An 18,280-nucleotide genomic window follows, 5' to 3' on the forward strand; every position below is an offset into this window, starting at 1 on the left:
TGTGCATTTTTCAGTAGCTACAACTCTTTGGGGAAAGAAGCATATTCAGTTATTAATAGCCATTTCCCTGATGCCTGCGTAGTAAAAAATATATATGTATTCAGTTAAGACAAGAAATAGTGTTAGAAATCAGCTCTGAAATTGGTTAGACAGGAAGTATAGAGTTTTATCTCTTGGAGTAGAACGAATTTTTTTTTATTGGGCAGATCTTAAAAAAGTAGATGACAGAAGTACAATGTCTCAGCAGATTTACTGTTGAAATAATGCAATTTTATCATTTTGTTAATTGCATTAAATTGGTGAAATCAGGATGGAAGTCAGAGAACTTCTAAGCGAGATTTCAAATAATTTCATTCATTTGTAATGGTGCGTCAGAGTAAACAAAATTGCGTTAAAAAATTCATAATTTTTAACACATATTACTTGTTCTATTTTGCTTCGATAATTAGTGAATTATGATTTTAAAAACTACTGTTTTAATAAGCACAAATGATTAAGATCGAACTTGGCAAATTAAAAACTCACAACCAAACTCGGAGAATACAAAACTTGGAAGAGATGAAATAGTTTTATTCTTAATGTGTTCATCAAAAGGCTCTTTATCAACAAGAAAGACTGGTAATATATGAATATTACTTCTAAAATGGGCAAAAAGAACTCTAAAACACGAGTGCCTAGTTCTAGTATGTAAAAAATGATTCTGTAATTTGTATTTATATTTTATTGTATAAAGTATTAATGTTTTAAAACCATTTGCAAGTTATTAAAGAGGCAAATGGTATTTGCATATTAGCCATTTTAATTTTGTTTGCGAGCAGTTAGTCTAGACTGGTGATCTACATTCGCGGAGGATATTGAGCTGGCCCATGCTCACTTGTGGCCAGAAGCAAACACCGGCATGTTTAGGTGCAACTCATTTGCACGAAAGTATCTGGGGCCGGCTTGTATCTCCGAAGTACTAGGGTAGGAGGTGGTGCAAGACACACTATTTGGCACAGTGTCCTTATTTCCTGAAGGCTTGAAGGCAAGGTTATGAACTGAACGGGGACTAATCGGGGATACTAATAAAGAAAACTTGAGTCTGTTTCCCTTTACGTTGTAACTTTTCCTTCCTATTTTCTGGAGCGGGAATAATAATGTTGGCCCCCTCGCATTTTGACCCCTTCAACAGAAATAATAACCTTGAACTTGGGAGATGTCGGTTTTCTTGTAGATTCCACTTGTCAACTAAGCATATTCATATTTAATTTCTTGAGACATTTATAATGGTTTTGTCCACTGTTAGAGTTGAAGGTGAACTGTGTCTAGGCGACTCTTTGGTAGATTGTTTCGCTGTTATTCCAGAGTTGGCTTTGGTCTCTTGTAAAATGATGTTCCGTTGATTGCAGGATTGGTGCAAAGAGTAATTTTAGTATGCATTCTAAAAGAAAAATGTCATTTTGCTGATTAGAATTAATGTGATTGAAATAGCTCAGTGGGCGGCTTTTCTACTGAACTTAAAGCTTACTGAAGGAGAGTGGGTGAGCTCTGCAAGTTACTCTTTGGGAGAATTTAGAGAAGTAATTAATGTAATTTCCCACAAAAATGATTTAGAATGTCCTAAACTGTCGGCTCCCTATTCTTCCTGGTTTGTAGGTGTGGAATATGAATGTATCCTACCTGAGATTGAAGTCAGCCCGAGGGGATAGATATCACTAATTGCTGGCCACCAGATCCGCTGGGATATCCCAAAAGAGCCTGGGTTACCAACCAACTTCTTCATTTGGGATACGATCTTCGGAAATCCCCTGATTTCGAAAAGACAATAAACTGCTTGCATTCAGATGCGTTCAATTTATGGAAGTGATGGCATATACTTTAAAGGGTGCACAATCTTTTTAAGGTGAAACTATCATAGTGTGCCCAATGTGAATTGAAAAGGTAATTGATTTGAATAAACCTCATTAAAGCAGTGATAAACATTTGCCTCTTTGATAGACTCGACCAAGGGCACAATGTATGAATGTAAAGAATCGTGTATACGATATTAATGAACATGTAGTTTATGTCAAGTCCATGCATATCATGTATAACAATCTTTTTTTTTAAATTAATGCTTAATTAGTTATTAAGAGTGTACAGGTGTGGGGCTAATAGGTTTGAAAATAGTTATTTTGTGTGGTTAATTCATGACCAGGTTACTAAAAATTTAACTCCTAATTCTTTAATATTTTGTACAATAAATATTGTAAAACTAACTAGTTGATTAATTATTTTTATATAGGAAAAATATATGATTTACTAACTGTTGTGACATATTTACCTATATTGTGGGCATTACAGTATTGCTTAACTTGTTTTTTATAACAGAAAGGTTAAAGTTAAATTTTGAAAGTATAATAGCAGTTTTATGTGTATTTCAGGTCGATTCTCAAAATTCGCCCTCAAGAAATCATCACTTATCTATTTGCAACTCTAAAATTATTTATTTCATTTCATGCCAATGCACTCCCATTCCTCTCAGCCCAAAGCAATGCAATTTGTATTTAAAAGCAATATTCTTTGTAATTAGCCCAGCCATAACGTAAATTAAATAAAAAGCTGCAGAAATCTCTTGAACAATCAAGCAAACTTCATTTTTGTTTCTGCTGCAATCAAAAATCCAAATAAAGCTGTTGAAGAATTAAGACAGATTTTTGGTGTGTTTTCAAACAAAATGGGAGGATTCAAAGAAACAGAAAGACAAGTTTCTTGCTGGGCCAGACCCACACGAGACCATTCGTCTTTTCAATCTTCCAGCTGCAGAGTTATGAAAGGAAGAATACTTAATTGTTCACTGTTTTTAGTGGCTGTCTCAATTTTATTTGCTGCCATTGAGAGATATTTTAAATATTCATAAAAATATTCCCATAAATCAAAATTCATTTGTAGTTTTTCGTTGCGAATAGCAAAGTTAGTCACACAAAAAGTAACAAAAAATTTCCTAACTTCCACGAGAAAAATCAATAAATAAAATAAACAAAATATATATTGTAATATTCAATAATTTCCAGAAAACCTTGTTTTATTTATTTGTCTTTATTAATAGATATTTGGAATTTGTAAATTTCAGTAAAAAAGAATTATTTAGAACTGTTAGTAATATGTTGATTGTTGAATTATTTTCGCAGACTGCATGCAAGATGAATTCATGTGCGATGTGGTGCGATGTATCCCAAGATCGCAAGTGTGTGACCATTTTTCCCACTGCAGAGACGAAACTGACGAACAGGGTTGCCCCATTGAGAGTGAGTCGCTTCATTTTTATTATTATTTATATTTGCTTGCATGTTTATCCAATATGAACTATATTATAAGAAACTGCACATATGGATTTCTATCAACCAAAAAATTGACTTAGAATTGGATACAATCGTATAGCTATTACAATGGCAAAGTTCTTAATCAACAGTTATAGCTTTTCGATTAGATTGTAGATTGAAGGATGTTGAGTAGAATTCTTAAGTATATTTTTTATTTTTGAACTGCCGACTACTCTTATTAGTAAATAACATTTTTTCATTAAAAAATATTATGAAAACCTTTATGCAAAGTTGGTCGCAAAAATTTGCTTTTTTACTTAATCTAAAATTATTCTCGTATGAAAATGTTAGCCTATAGACTTTTAAAGAGTTTTTAGTACAATTAAAAAATGAAAAATTATTTGGATTTCATTTTGTTTACGGGGTATTTCAAAAAAATACACATGGTCTAAAACTGACCTACTTGTTTCAATAACTGTATTTTAATTAATTTAATTTCGAAATTTATTATTTTTGAATTTGGAAAATTAAGGGAGGCAAACACTTGGCTCAGAAACACTTTTACTAAATTTACATATTTTTGAAGTTTACGATTACGTTTGTTGATTTACTCAAAAAATTACACTTATATTCGTTTATTTATTTATAAATACAGATTTTTTACACAATTAAGTTACCTCATAGTTTTTAAGAAATAAAACATCTAAACAAGGCATCAAATAAAAATTATAAATGATTTTATTGCATTTTGAAACATTAATGAGTAATACAGGAAACATGAAATATAAATTAAGCCAAGTTCTTAATAACTCAATTTTTTATAACTAATTAATGCTATGAAATAAACTATTGGCAATTTTCTTAGTTTATTTCCAAATTGAAATCATTTATCAGGTTCATGAAAATAAAATGAAGAAAATTCATGCTTTAAAATTACTTCTTATGGGTAGTATCATGTAGTTTAGATTCAGTGCGAAAAGCGGATACATTCTCAGGAATCTAACAGCGTAGCACTTTTTACTTCCTTCAATATCTCTCTCTTAATTTTCCTTTAATGTTTTTCAAATGTTTAGTGTTTGTCAAAGGCTCCAAAGAACTTTTCCTGACGGTACCCAGGGGCTTCAACATTCTTAATAATTTGACAAAGCTGGCAACTAGTGTTCCAGATGGTTTTCAAGTCACTACTGTGGAGAGCTAATTCAATTTACTAACCAAAACAGTACCTTTCTACCCTCCTCAGTCCACTTGAACAGAAATCTTAATTTATTAGGCAATGTTTTCATAAAATATTAGAATGAATGTTTATAATTTTTAATGAAGGCTCTTCATATTAAAGTAGCAATTTTTAATCACATTATAGCTGTGAGAGGTTGGTAATTAAAGAATAAGCTTGGAGAGCTGCTTACTTACACAAGACGACATGTTTATGTCAAACTCTTGCTTCTTATTAAAGCGCAAACTTTCTTAATTTTATGAAAAATTATGTCTTCGTTACGCGGCCACTTGGCAGGGGGAAAATAGTCCTAAGGTTTAGGGCATCGATTAATTTTGAGGTTAAAATTAACTATACTCTAAATTCAACGATGACTGTCATAATTCAGACTTCAATAATTTGCTGTATAAATGAATAGTTAGTACTAATTACAATTAGGAATTACAGTAAACAGAACCACCTCAACACTTTCTCTCTCTGATTGTTTAGAAAATGCTTAATTGCTTTTAAGATGTGTACCTTATGTGGTTAGATCCCGAGTGCCTAGGATCTTCTAGGGACCTAGAAGATCTGTTGTGCTCATTTTTGTGTTCGTGATTTTTTAACGAACAGCACTTTAAAAAAAGCGTTTCGAAGGAGACAAGCTAAAAGAGTTTTAAACAAACAAACTTCCAATGATAACTTGAACAGAGTCCAATTCTTCCTGTTTGGTACTCTCCACCATGGACAAGTGACCACTCGGCTCTTGGTTATTCTCTAACTCTAATTAGTCACTAATCGTGGCTGAGATGTGATTGGCTTGCAGTAGCAGTTTAAACAAACACCTGTTAGGATGTTGATATTAACCAGCACTCGGGATCTAACCACATTTTCAACCTGTTGCAGAGGTGATTTGGGAAAAAAGAAAGAAAAATGTAGGTAAACGAGCCTCACTTAAACTCCAGATTTCGAGAAAAAATTTGATTCTAACGAATTTCGGGCCCCGGCACGAGTTCCATTCAATGCACTCAATCTAGATCACCTGGAGAGCCTCTCAACAATGTTTTCATTAAAAAAAATATGTCCAGGTTATAGATTCAGGGTAAGGTGTGAAATATTTTGATCGTTTTATTTGCACTATGTAAAGTTGATTGAGTAGCGTGGCATTTTTGGTTGTTAGATTCCTACTAAAACTTAATTTCATGTCTGCTAATTAGAAAAACTACCTATAACTTTCTGTGATTTTCTTTGCTACCACCGATTGTTTGTAAAAACCACTTTTTGTGTTCGCGGACCTACAATTTGCTTTTTTCTGACCAACTCAAAATAAAATTCTTACAGAACACACGTGAATGGAAACGAATGTGCATTATACCTCAAGAAACAATCCCAAACATTTCTACCATTAATAATTTAATTTATATATTACGAAGAACCATCTATTAACCAGCGTAGTATCAGACGCTATTTGAAATGCAGAAAGAGAAGGTCAACTTGTAGTTTACAGTTTGTTTCTTTTTATTCGAATAAATTAACATAATTTTAAAGAATGTGATCAATAAATAGATCTTTTTTAAAAAAGTATTTGCATTCAGCAAACATAACAGTATCAACTGATTCAATGATTAAAACTCCCTAATAACTCATTTGCATATTGTCACACCTATACAACTTTCGCCTGAACATTATTCGATTGTTTGAGTTTTTTTTATTAATTTTTCTCTTTATCTTACTGCCTGGCAAAGGAAGTAATGCGATCGAGTCAAATTGAATTTTAATCAGAAATAAACCTTTTAAGGCCTACGAAAAAGTTATAAAAAAAAAATGCTTTATTAAGTAAAGACAAGAAAGTCAAAAAGCAGAGTTGTGCTGCGCTTCGAACTGGGCGTTGTTAAATACATTCTTCACTTATTAAAGCAGCGTAAATTAATAAACGTTTAAAAGGTAGCTGGAGCTTGTAGCCCGACATATTTCTTCAAGGTAAACAATGTTGTACACTCCTACCTTAGAGAACTCGCGGTTACGGCTCACGTTGGATCTGTCTGTTTAATATATTAAGCAACCTTCAAAAATGTAATAACACAACAAAATTTACATCTAAAGATCTAGGTGGGTTGATTAAGCGTTCCAATAGCTTGTACCTTTCGGAGTGTTGTGGGACTAGTTACGAATATAACAGGTTACTCTTAGAATTTTGGGTTTCTCAAAGTACATTTATTTGAGGATACGGGAAAAATGGGTTTTTATATGTCAAGGAGTAGGGCAGTTTTTTCTATTTGCTTAGTTCAAATAAGTAAACTGAACATTAAAGCTTCAAAGTAGGAGAAGTTAGAATCAAAACATCTATTTGGAAAACTTTATGGGGGTTATCAAAATCAATTTGAAAATAAAAGACCTCCGATTTCAAAATGTGTGAAGAGCGCACAAATCGTAGGTGCCGAAGTTTAAATCCTGATTTAACTTGTTGAACAATAATAAAATGAATGAAGGTTTAGAGTTTTGCGTTTATAGTTTATGTAGATCACCGGCAATATATAGTTCTCCAGTTTATGGAGAAAGTGAGGCGTTAGAACATGTGGGGTATTAGAAGCCTGGGTAGTAGTCAGATGTTTCAGGGACATTTATCACAAAGGACTATCTCACAATGTCCTGTACAGCACACTGAATCCTTGAGTGCACTCTTCTCTTGGAGTAAACTTTTTAAAATCTAAGTCTCTCCACTGCTCCCAGCAAAATCCCCGCCTGCTTTGAAAGTTTTACAAACATTCGCAGGACCTCAAGAAATAACTTGGCCCCAGTCAAATGAACTCTTCTTGTAAGCGACAATAAAAAAAAACTAATGTGATGAAGTAATCTTTTAGAGGTCACCTCCTAAATGTGATTCACTTTTAATTTTAACTTTCTTTTGCTGCAACTGCTTCTAACCATATTTGGGTGCTACAGCTAGACTATCTAACGTCATGACAAAAAGTAGAAATTAAAAAGAGATAAATTCTAGTGCAATCACGAATGGACCGCCCAAACATCTGGGATGTATTACTGATTTTAAAATGGATTCTCCAAGAATTCTGTGCAATAATTAGAACTTTGTTCGTACTAAAAATAGTTGTAATCGGATTTGTCTTGGCATGTCCATCAGGTGCTAATTCAAAATTAATGATGTATTTGTGGCTCAGTTTTTATGTATATAAAATAGTCTTACGATTGGCACTAGATGAGACGCTGGGTGTCCAGCAACTCGATGTAGTCAAAAAACAATTCCTCGATATTTTTTTTTTTTTCATATTTTGTTGTCTGCTTGCAAGAAAAGTTTGAACCTACAAGGCATATCTACTAAATCGATCTTCTTTTTTGGAAGAACCTAAACTCCACACTTCAATGTGGCCGTCTTAGCTTCGTCCTAGTAACTAAGGAGATCGTGAGTTTGAATATTGAAAAGCTGTCCTGTGTTATTGCCAAACGAAGGCAGACAAAATAACAAATGACAAGTACCAGCCAACTTGCGGCAAGTAGCTACCCTTCTTTACACTTCTTTGCAGACATACATACGTAAAAGATAACTTTAGTGGCCCACTGGAACTCTGAAGTGTTTACAGAACGCCCACCTGTTGAATCACAAAGTCAAGTCTTCTCCAGTGTTTACTTCTTGTGTTTGTATGCGCGCGTGTGTAAGAGAGCGTTCCATTGGGCCTTTTAGTTTCTACTACTTCCGTTCACTTGAATTGCCAATCGCTCTACATCAATTCAGTTATCACTCTGGTTTGATGTAATCTTTTAAGAACGTTACTTTTAACAGAATTATTCCATGTTTTAATAAAGGGATTCATTGATTATTATTTTATTCATTAAAACGTTTTTGCTCACTTTGTATTTTTCGTTACATTGAATTTTGCTACTGGTGTTTGAATGCAAGTAAATATACGTAAAGAGTTGATTATTAGACAAGCTCTTTTGAAAGGTGTTCAACCATTAAATACTGTCAATAAACAGATAGGAGTTCACTTGAGGAGCACCACTTCTTAATTTTATGGTGTGGTTTGTGGAATTGTGTGAGCCTTCTAGTGGGTGTTAGAAAAATTTGGAGTCTGCAGAGAAATCTGAAGTGAGACGAAGCGAATGTTTGTAAAGTATAGTTATAGATACGAACATTGGAAGCCAGCGATTCGGCGAAAAAGTTTTACTAGGAAGGTTTGAATTCGATTCAGATTAGTCGAAATTGCAGTGGCCAACAGTTTCCGTTTCCGCAACAATCACAGTAAAGAGGATTGTACATGAATTAGGAAGTTTATCTTCACTCTGTTGGGTCGGCGTGAAGCACCAACAATTGAAGCGGTACCATTTTATCAAAACAACTAAAGATATCTTATATTTAAATGAAAAAAAAAAAACAACCGGTTAGACGTCAGCAATGAGTTTTGCAGGGGTTACGCCTTTTGTCTTGTTCGTTGCGTTGTCCAAATGACTGTCTTTGTTCTGACATCTAAACTCCTTTCGAACATTTTTTTTTGTTGTAACATCGTCTCTGCATTCATACTTAATGCTACATATAACGTAAGCTAAACCTTAATAACATAAGCGGAAGTCGATAATTACCAACTGAATAAGAAGTAAGAAAAATTATAATATAGATGCACCATAATTACTTGGAGGGCAACATTTTCGTAATCAGTTACAAAGAATTTTTAAATCTTCTGATCAAATCCGTTTGCTGAAAAAAAAAACCAGAAGCGGCAATGAGGAGCCCATTTAGACGATTACAAGAATAAATTATAAATGTGGTTTAAGATCAAGAAGTGGCAGAGATGGGTCTGTCACGTTCTGTCTGTTCTAATTTATCTGATCCATTATTTCCTTTAAATAACTGAAATTTGCAAAAAGTTCTTGGATTTTAAAAAATACACATCTTGAAGAATGAAATTTGAGTTTTATTTTGGCGTAAATTGTACTGATTATTAGTTAAAATTTTTTGAATATATTTCATTGAATACATAGGAAACATTTATTTAGAGAATTGTTTATGCTGAAGCTTTCACATAAATTATCGGAATCTCACACACACTTTTTCATAATCAAAAAACAAACAGATTTGAAGAACTTTATTTTTTTTAAATGATAAAATAACTTCTCAGAAACCGTCAAAATGAGTTTCCCAAAAATGATTCTCACGTAGAAATGCAAGAAGATCATCCGAACAAATTCTATGTGATGAGAGCACTCTTGGGAACTCTCGGTTCATTGGTTCAGTTGCCAGATTTTCTGGAAAACCTCCGAATTGAAAAACTGGACGATTGAAATACCACTTTTTTTTTAGAGGGAAAAGAAATTGAGCATTTTTATGTTTATTTTTTACAGTGCTTACTAGATGGAGTCATTAAAAATAAAAACTCTTTCTAATAAATATTCTAATAAAAATTCTGTTAGTTAGTGTCATAAAATTCTACACCATAATTAGCTCTTTATTGACTACAATTGCTTCCGCAATTAATAAAATCCTATAGTAAAACTGTTAAATGACATTAATTGTACAGGATGATCACAGCCAAGTAATTAAGGAAATGATATCTGGTGTGCTAATTATAGAATGTTAGTTGTTAAATATGGTATTTATATCTGTGGGATTAAAAACAATGTTTAATAAACTATGCAAGAGTTCCATATTGCATCTCAGTTGCATTGGTGCCTGTTTGCTGAGATCGCCTTCGCTATTATCGCTCTGCGTCTTAATACGTGAACATTTGTCCTGGTTATAGTGTTGGTGTTATGCAATGCCTTGCAAATGTAAAGTGTCACCATCCTTGTAAAAAAGATAATATGGCCATCTGGTGACACTTGTTACTTATGGTCCAGTGTCGTCGTCAGTTCACTCAACTTGGCTGGATCGTAACGCAAATAGCGGTTCTTAAATTAGAGTCATGAAGCCAATTATTAAAAATAAAAAAACAAAATCTATGTGACCATCCACACATCTATCTCGTACTGCCACATTCTAAGTTTACATTTGTTTCCGATTATGGGTTTCCAACGCAAATATATGTTTTGAGCTCGCTTAGTTTTTATATTTTTGCAAATTGCTAGTCTTTCAGGAAAACTCAAAAACAGAATAACAAATTTGCCATTTCGATTAAGTGCCATTAGTGGACTTTTAATGAGGTTTTTGCCAAAAGCAATCGATTGGAAAATACCACTTCACTGAAACAATTTTTTGAAAAAGATATTCCCGACCACATCTCTATAGATTTCCTTTAAATTTCACATACAGAACACAAGAACACCTATGATTTTCATGATTTATAACCTTTTTAACAGGAAAATTCTATTAAGAGCCACTCAAATTAAGGAGGGTTTTTGGACTTCTCTCTAAACTGCTATTTCATTATAATGTGCCCCAATTTTATAGAATGGCACTTCCAAGAGTTATTGTTCAATAGCTATTGGAGGCACTGAAATATCATACTTGAATATTATAATATTCAATATAATATTCTATGCAGTTTATTATGCTCACCATTCACCTACACATACCTGTTTTGGAAAATCTCTTCTTCGGATTCAGGAGACTTAAATTGGATGCTGCCGTTTAAAAAATGAAATCTTATCTCTTGCAAGCAGAAAAAGGAACTGAATTAAATCTCTATTTATTCTTATAAAAACAAATGAGCATCTCAATCATATCCATGACTTTGGCACGAACGTTTGGATTAGTAAAAATAATTTAAGAGGAACTCGGTTAGTGTTTACACCAGAAATGCTCTCCTGCCAGGTATATTAGTTAGGTTGTGGGTACGTTTAACTTCGCGAAACAAAAAGTTGAGAACAGCTGGTTAGCCTATAGATTATAATCTCTTGTTTTTATTTGGTTCATCCAGCTGGATGCAAGTGCTCCGATGTGTTCTTATAATTGTATTCAAAGACAAGACAGTTCTGCACTGTAGATGCTGTTTTTTAGTCCTCTTTTGTTGGCAGAATGATGCGGTTTTTTTTTCTCTGTTTTACTCACATCTGTATTCTGTTAAGGCGTGTCTTACTTTAGTGCGTGGTCGTAACTTGGTCGGGTAACGTAGCGGTCACAAGTCAATGCTACCTGCTTGTCAGTCCAGTAACAGTGACATAATACAGTTCACAATGCAATGCAGTCCATTCTGGAAACTCTCCAATGTTCTTTGGATATTGATAAAAAGGATTTATCATTCAACAAATGACTGTTGTATTGTATTAATAAATAAATAAAAAAGTAAGGTACATAGAGCATTTTCTTTAGGCGCCTTTTAGTTCCACAACAATATGATTCAGTTAGTAATAATGCATGCTACAAATATTTACTGGTTATGGAATGGCCACACAAATAAAACATTGAAGTTTGGCTATGATTGCCAATTGGTAAATTACTCATATGATAAAGAGTAATGGAGGTATTATATTAGGTTATTACAAAATCAACATTATGCTAAGTACTAGTTTAGTTTGGGGAAAGTATGTATCATTGTATTAATTCAATATAGCTCAGCACATTAATTTACGTCTTTCATAATGTGCATTTTCAAGCAAGTCAGGGGTTTTGAAATATGAGTTTTCTTCGGCAATACATGAACATTTCGATGATTTCTGGGAATAAAAAAATTTGGAAAAAGCTTAAAATTGATATTCCATTCTGGTTCGCTTGTGATTCATAACTTTCAGCTGCAATCAATCATCTCCAAGTGCGGCTGGATCGATTTGGCCGAAAATACTTCCCACGATTTTAGTAGAACTTGCAATCTATTCATTCATCTATATTCTTATCCCTCAGGTCAACTAATTTTTCTGTGGTTTAAAGGAAACACGTATTTTAGGAAACCCTTTACTGTTAGAAAGGTTCCACATCTATAAGTTATAGAAACAGGACAAGAATTTTAAATTTTCAGGAAAATAGGGCCCAACCAAATTATTGCTATTTTCTTTCCAAAGGAATTTGCACATCTAACCTGGGCGCAATCTGATTTTGTGGGGGGGGAAGAGAGATGAAGAAGTAAATCGTAAAATTCATTACTTTTTATTTTTAGAACTGTTCTTTCGTTTAGAATGCGACCCAATCACTTTTGTGTGATTGTGCCTGATGCTGCTCATCAGATAAGTCCATTTGCACCTGGTAATCATCCGATAAGGGACAGTTTACAATCACATAATGAGATTTTATTTTCTAAGATCATGTTTATAAAATGATTTAGGAACATAATCTGTTCAAGTTATAACGTGAACATTAATAACTGACGACAAGAGGATTTGCGGGACAAGGAGAGACCAAATCAGCCGCTGGTTATATTTATATTACGAGTTTCACATCCTTAGAGACTAACTCAAAATGGTCTAAAGCACAAACGCTGCGTTTTCGGGCTGGAAAACATTTATAGGATTCTATTTTTCAAAAAATATTTCGAGTTCTTGTAGGCTTGGAGTCACAGAGGAAACTTAAAGCTGTAAAAATTCATTTACTTCGAGAAAGTTCCAAGTGACTGCAAAATTTACAGGAGAAAACTAATTTTCAAAAATTTGGAATGATCGCGTTACTTTCTTTTTTAGCATAAAGTAAAAGTAATATTGAAGAATATTAAAACAATGAAGTTAAACAAGAATATTAAGTGGAGAATATGAGAAATCAAGTCAACCTACTCTGGGTTTGAAAGTGCTACATGGGTGTTTGTCTTGGTGAGGCACGTTAGAGTGGTGGATTTGGAGCAGACATTGAGAAGTGGCTACCTGCCTAGAAGGAAGGAAAAAAGTCGATGCTGGCGAAGGAGGGAAACATTATGTGAATGTATTCAGAAATAATGTGAATGCAAATTTATGCACAATTCAAAAGAAGTGAGATGTTGGTGCTCCGTGCGCTTGAAGGAATCTGGGCAAACTTCACATCCAACCAACTTTCTGTCAACAGCCAGTGCACTCACAAACACCGGCCAGGATCTGAGATCAGCTTTTTCTTTCCCGTTACAGGTAACAAGGGGTATTGGGATCGTAACAAATATCAAAACAGAAATCCTTGCTTTGAGTGCTTTGATTCGGGAAACTTGGTTTTAAGAAAATATCTATGCGTGGATTTATTTTTAATTAATTAATTTAGGAATTACATGGCACTATGCCCATCTAGCACTGCAGTGACTTCCGATCAAGTATCAATTTAGTTATCGGGTGAGCCTTTTCCAAGGTACCAATTTTCTTTCTGCCCTCCGCGATGAAATATAAAGGGCACGTCGTGGTATAATAATAAAGATAAGTCGAACATTCCCTGAGCTCTCACTCCAAATGTATCTTCATAGCTTCTAAATTAATACTTAGAAATTAGAATTGCAATGATTATACGAAAACAATGTACTAAAAAGTCTCAATCTCATTTCGCGGGAAAATCGTGACTTAGAGAATCGCCAGAGTTGTCTACTCTTTCTCGTATAGGAAGATGTACTAGACAACTGAACTTTCAAACTATTCCGGTTATCTCCTTGCGGCCTCTAATATAAGTTTTAAGAACATATAATTATTAACTTAAAGATAACTTTTCCTTATAAATTAATCAATATCTGTTGCAGAACTTAGCAGGTGATTAATCTAGGCACTGTGACATTAGGAGGTTGTTCATTTTATGCCGATCTAGAACAGATAATGAAATTATTAATGAGATTGTTGCCCCTTGTATCCTGGAACAAGTTCGTCTCAGGATCTCGGTACAATAATGTTGGGAGATGATACAATTCAAAATTTACAATAAAACTGAATCGATAACAGCTTTCAAATGAGTACAAAACAACGATTGAGAATAATAAATGCGATCCTTTTCTTCATCTTCTTTTGTTCTTGAACACTTCCACACTTTACTAGACAGTACCATTTACTGAATTTCGTGTTGATGAAGCAATCGTTCTGAAAACGTGATACAAAAACTAGTACTAAATAATTATCACGAGTGAACATAATATTCACACCAAATAGAAGACAATAATTGGCAAACATTTCAAAATTTCTTATCATTTCTTAAAAGAAAAAGCCAGTTTTTAGAAACGACGGACGCACTAAACTTTTCCACAACCCAAAAAGTTGTGTTTTTTAATTATGAAGAGCAACAGTAACTGCCTTCCATGGATATTTACAATGATTAAACTGTAAGGCATTTAAAAACAATCCAGAAAATGGCTAAACAAAAGATCTTATAACCAATATCACTTGTAAAGCAGCCAATAAGAACATTATTGTTTACAACCTTACTGTACAGAGTAAAAATGTTTGCTCATCTAATCCTCAAACGTTTTCTTTAGAATTCTTTAGTTTTCTGCAATATTACATTCGAGACAAACCCAAAAACCCTTTGTAACTAAAGACTTTCTTAGTAGAAGCAGGCTGCCCAGCCATGTGACTAGACAGACTTCGCTACATTCGGAAAAATAGTAATCTTTCTTCTGTCAAATCATATTTAACTAAAAGCTCTTTTTTATGAAGTGATTCTGCCTCCTGTGGTCTATTATCCAATGACAACTGCTTAATAATAAACATTTTCGGAGTTTTAACTTCCGTTTTAATATTAGGTACCCTTTGAGGCAGCATATTCCAGAAAAAAGTTCTGTTCTAGTTCATTCCTTAAGTACTAGCCATTCGGAAAGAAAGTGGACATTTTGACAAGGGATGATTTCTTCCGAGGATTTTAATAATAATAATGTATTGAAGTAAAAGTGGATCTTTTCAAGAGGTCAAGAATTAGAAGCTTAGGGTAAGTAGGTGTCAGTTACTGAATTGTTATGAAAAGTTTGCAAGGTATATCAAGCGAGCTATTAGAGACGTCATCTTCTAGTCGGAAGGCAGTAGCATTAAGGCAGAAATGAAAGGTATAGAACTGGAACTTTTGACTGAGCCGGGGGATGTTAACGTTAGGAAGAAGTGTCTAGTGCGGAGAGGTTGGATGGGATGGAGACAGCAAGCTCCCCATAACAAGTTGAACCCGCTAGTGTGTGTAAAGCGGGAACAAACATTGCAGGGTTGCGAGCTGTAACTGTTGAATATGTATTAAATACAGAGAAACTAATTTCATGTAAGTAGTTGTATGTATGTGTCAGTATACACATGACGGCTGACTGTGAATGCGTAGTGTAGGTTACAAGTCTAAGTGACATATGAGAACTACAAGCAGTAACGCACACTAATGTACATCGTAGTGCATATCTGTACGAATTTTCGTCCGTTGAAGTTTTGGTGGCACACCTGCTTCTGTCCGGCATTCTAACGCCCACCGAAACTCTACCATCTAAACCCGCTCGCTAAATATGTTAAATGTTCACATTTAAATAGTCTTCTACAGCATCACATATTAACAGAGATATAAAAATATTTCTTCTCTGCTGGACAGCATTTAGATTCTATTGACTGAAATCTAAAACTAAGCACTTATCTAGTTAATAATAACACCACTAAATTTACCCCCGCCCAGAGTAGAAATTAATGTCTATTATTAGGTTAACAACAAGGTAATAGTGGGATTTTATTGTGAACTCTAAGGCATTGCAGAAAGACAAATTGGGACCCGAAGTCCTATCCTCCAAGGCAAACAGGCTCTTTCTAGCATCCCCTAAAGGTCTAGTCCCTCTATAAAAAGTCCAGTTATCTAATCTCTAGATTCTTTGGTAGACGATCTCCATTGGCCAAATGTCTCAACTCGATAACCCAGCGATTGCAAATACCATCAAACAGAATATTATTGTTTGCACAGGGACCGCAGATTAATCAACCCCAGTAAAGATTCTCATAGTAAGCCTCTAAGCTTATTTTGAGGCTTCTCTCTTACCTGATGACTTTCACCTTAAGGGGAAAAAGAAAGGAACGAGTTTTGCAAAAAAATAAATCCCATGAGGAGACCTGTGTCGTGGCCAAAAATTCCTGGTTTCTCCTCATGGCAATGCGTGGCTCACTCCGCCTTGTCGATTCACTAGCCATCGCCACAAGTAGTCTTTAGGTATAAATTTGATTAAAGAATATGCATTTCTTTTAAATTATTACAGTAGATGATGGAAGATGACTTCATCAAATTTCAGTCAAGCCACTCAGCAAATAAGTATTCTTGATTAAGTAGTCACAAAGCCCAAATCACATCCTAATTAATTTCAATTTATACTGATAAGGAGTTAAGTAAGTACAACTATCTGTACTTCAGTTTGCTCGTATAATTGTATTTTTGTCGTGAATTTAAGTATCTGTTTTATAAAAACGTACTCTGTCTTATTTCACAATCTGAACTTATTGAAGAATTATTTAAGAAAAAATAATAAGAAATTGTAAAAATGAAAAAAATTATTCAAAAATTTATTTATTTAAAAGGACAAAAACTTGAAAGGAATTGGAACTTCGTACATAAAATTATCAGATTATTTATCAATGAAATGTATGTGAATGTTTTTACTGCATTTTATCGCGTTTTATTAAGCATTAGTGAACTCGGCATTGTGAAGTGGACGTCCTAGAGTTAGGTGTCATAAGTCTTAGTTTTGTTCAATGAATCTAGAAAATATTTGAGGCAATGAACATTTAGTAATAATTCATAGTGTGAAGAAAATTAATAAGTTACAACTCGTTACAATTGTTGTTGGAGAAAGTCTTGTTCACAACAGATATTTCTAATGTAAGTAATGAATAGTTGGTGCAATTATAAAAGATTGTTACAAGCTGTAAATATACTCGTAGTATGACGTCATAACCAATTTAAAGTCAAACTGGTTTCATCACAGTATTGGAATGTGTCTCTAGAGTGCGGACACTCCACCCACCAATGCCAGTGTCGACTGGATAACTGTGAGGAAGAGAAAAGAAAAATAGAAAGAGTGGTTGGTCTGCTGGATCTGTTGGCTGTAGATATTGGTTTGGCAGGGCCATTTGGAAGAGCGTACGTATGCTTGGCTAATTACACCATGCTGTTTATCATATCTAATAACAACGGCCAATGGCGTGATTCACCACTGTTAGAACATGTTTTCCGGCACATTGTCCTTTCGCCTACATTACAGATACGTGTGCGATATATCTCTTTTCTGCACCCTAGCCCCCCCCTCTATTATCCACCTCAATTTTACTCCAATCTATCATTTCATTAAAATAACCTTCTTTCAATTACCAGTTTATATACTTTTAACTAGTCACGTTAAACTTCTATTTATCAGCAGAATTAATAATTTTAAAAAAGAAATTAAATTTGGTACAGATGGCATGAATTCCAAAAATTATTAACAATACAATAATTATCTCACTGATTAGCGGGCAACAATTTGTAGGCAAGAAAACCAACTGCTCACTGAAACCATCGAAGCAAGAAAATCTCTCAAAAGTAGTAGTCCAGCCGATTTAGAGCATCTTCGAGAGGAGCATAATGAGACTTATATTCGGACCAGGTATGTACGCAAGGTACTTGGCAGATTAGGTGCAACTAAGAATTGGACGACCTCATGGGTCATGAAGATACAATAAGTTTCATTAAATCAAGAATAAGCTGGCCTGGACATCTAGAAAGGCTACCAGATGAGAGGATGATCAAGGGAATAACATCAGAGGTATTTGCCTGAAAGAGGAGAAAAGGACGCCCGAGTGAAGATTTAGAAGAAAATCTCTCTAAAATTGGAGAATTGGAGAGGAATTGTGAGGGTGACGATAACTCGTTACAAGAACCAGAACTCCTAGGCCTCTAGCAACATTTAAGAAGAAGAAGATGAGAAACAGCTAAAAAACTATTTTCTTTGCATCATCTAATAAAGACCCATAATTGACTAGGAGTTAGTGGTCAGTCTCTCGCCTTCCTAGTTCTACA

At 34.1% G+C, this 18,280-nt stretch overlaps 1 protein-coding gene across 29 annotated transcripts in view; it reads left to right on the forward strand.

Moving 5' to 3' along the window:
* The window catches only part of trol (terribly reduced optic lobes), a 344,072-nt gene that overhangs the window by 148,405 nt on the left and 177,387 nt on the right, over positions 1 to 18,280 (forward strand). For all 29 annotated transcript variants that reach the window (XR_012456002.1, XR_012456000.1, XR_012456008.1 and 26 more), the window contains one exon: positions 3,150 to 3,266. Coding sequence is in view for 1 of the 29 variants with exons in the window: in XM_074120575.1 (XP_073976676.1) it covers positions 3,150 to 3,266 (117 nt within the window). In the remaining 28 variants the exon portion in view is untranslated. The remainder of the gene's footprint in view (positions 1 to 3,149; positions 3,267 to 18,280) is intronic.

The sequence above is a fragment of the Rhodnius prolixus genome, unplaced genomic scaffold (assembly GCF_049639745.1).
Source record: "Rhodnius prolixus isolate KJV_2025 unplaced genomic scaffold, Rpr scaffold_2, whole genome shotgun sequence".
NCBI lineage: Eukaryota > Metazoa > Arthropoda > Insecta > Hemiptera > Reduviidae > Rhodnius > Rhodnius prolixus.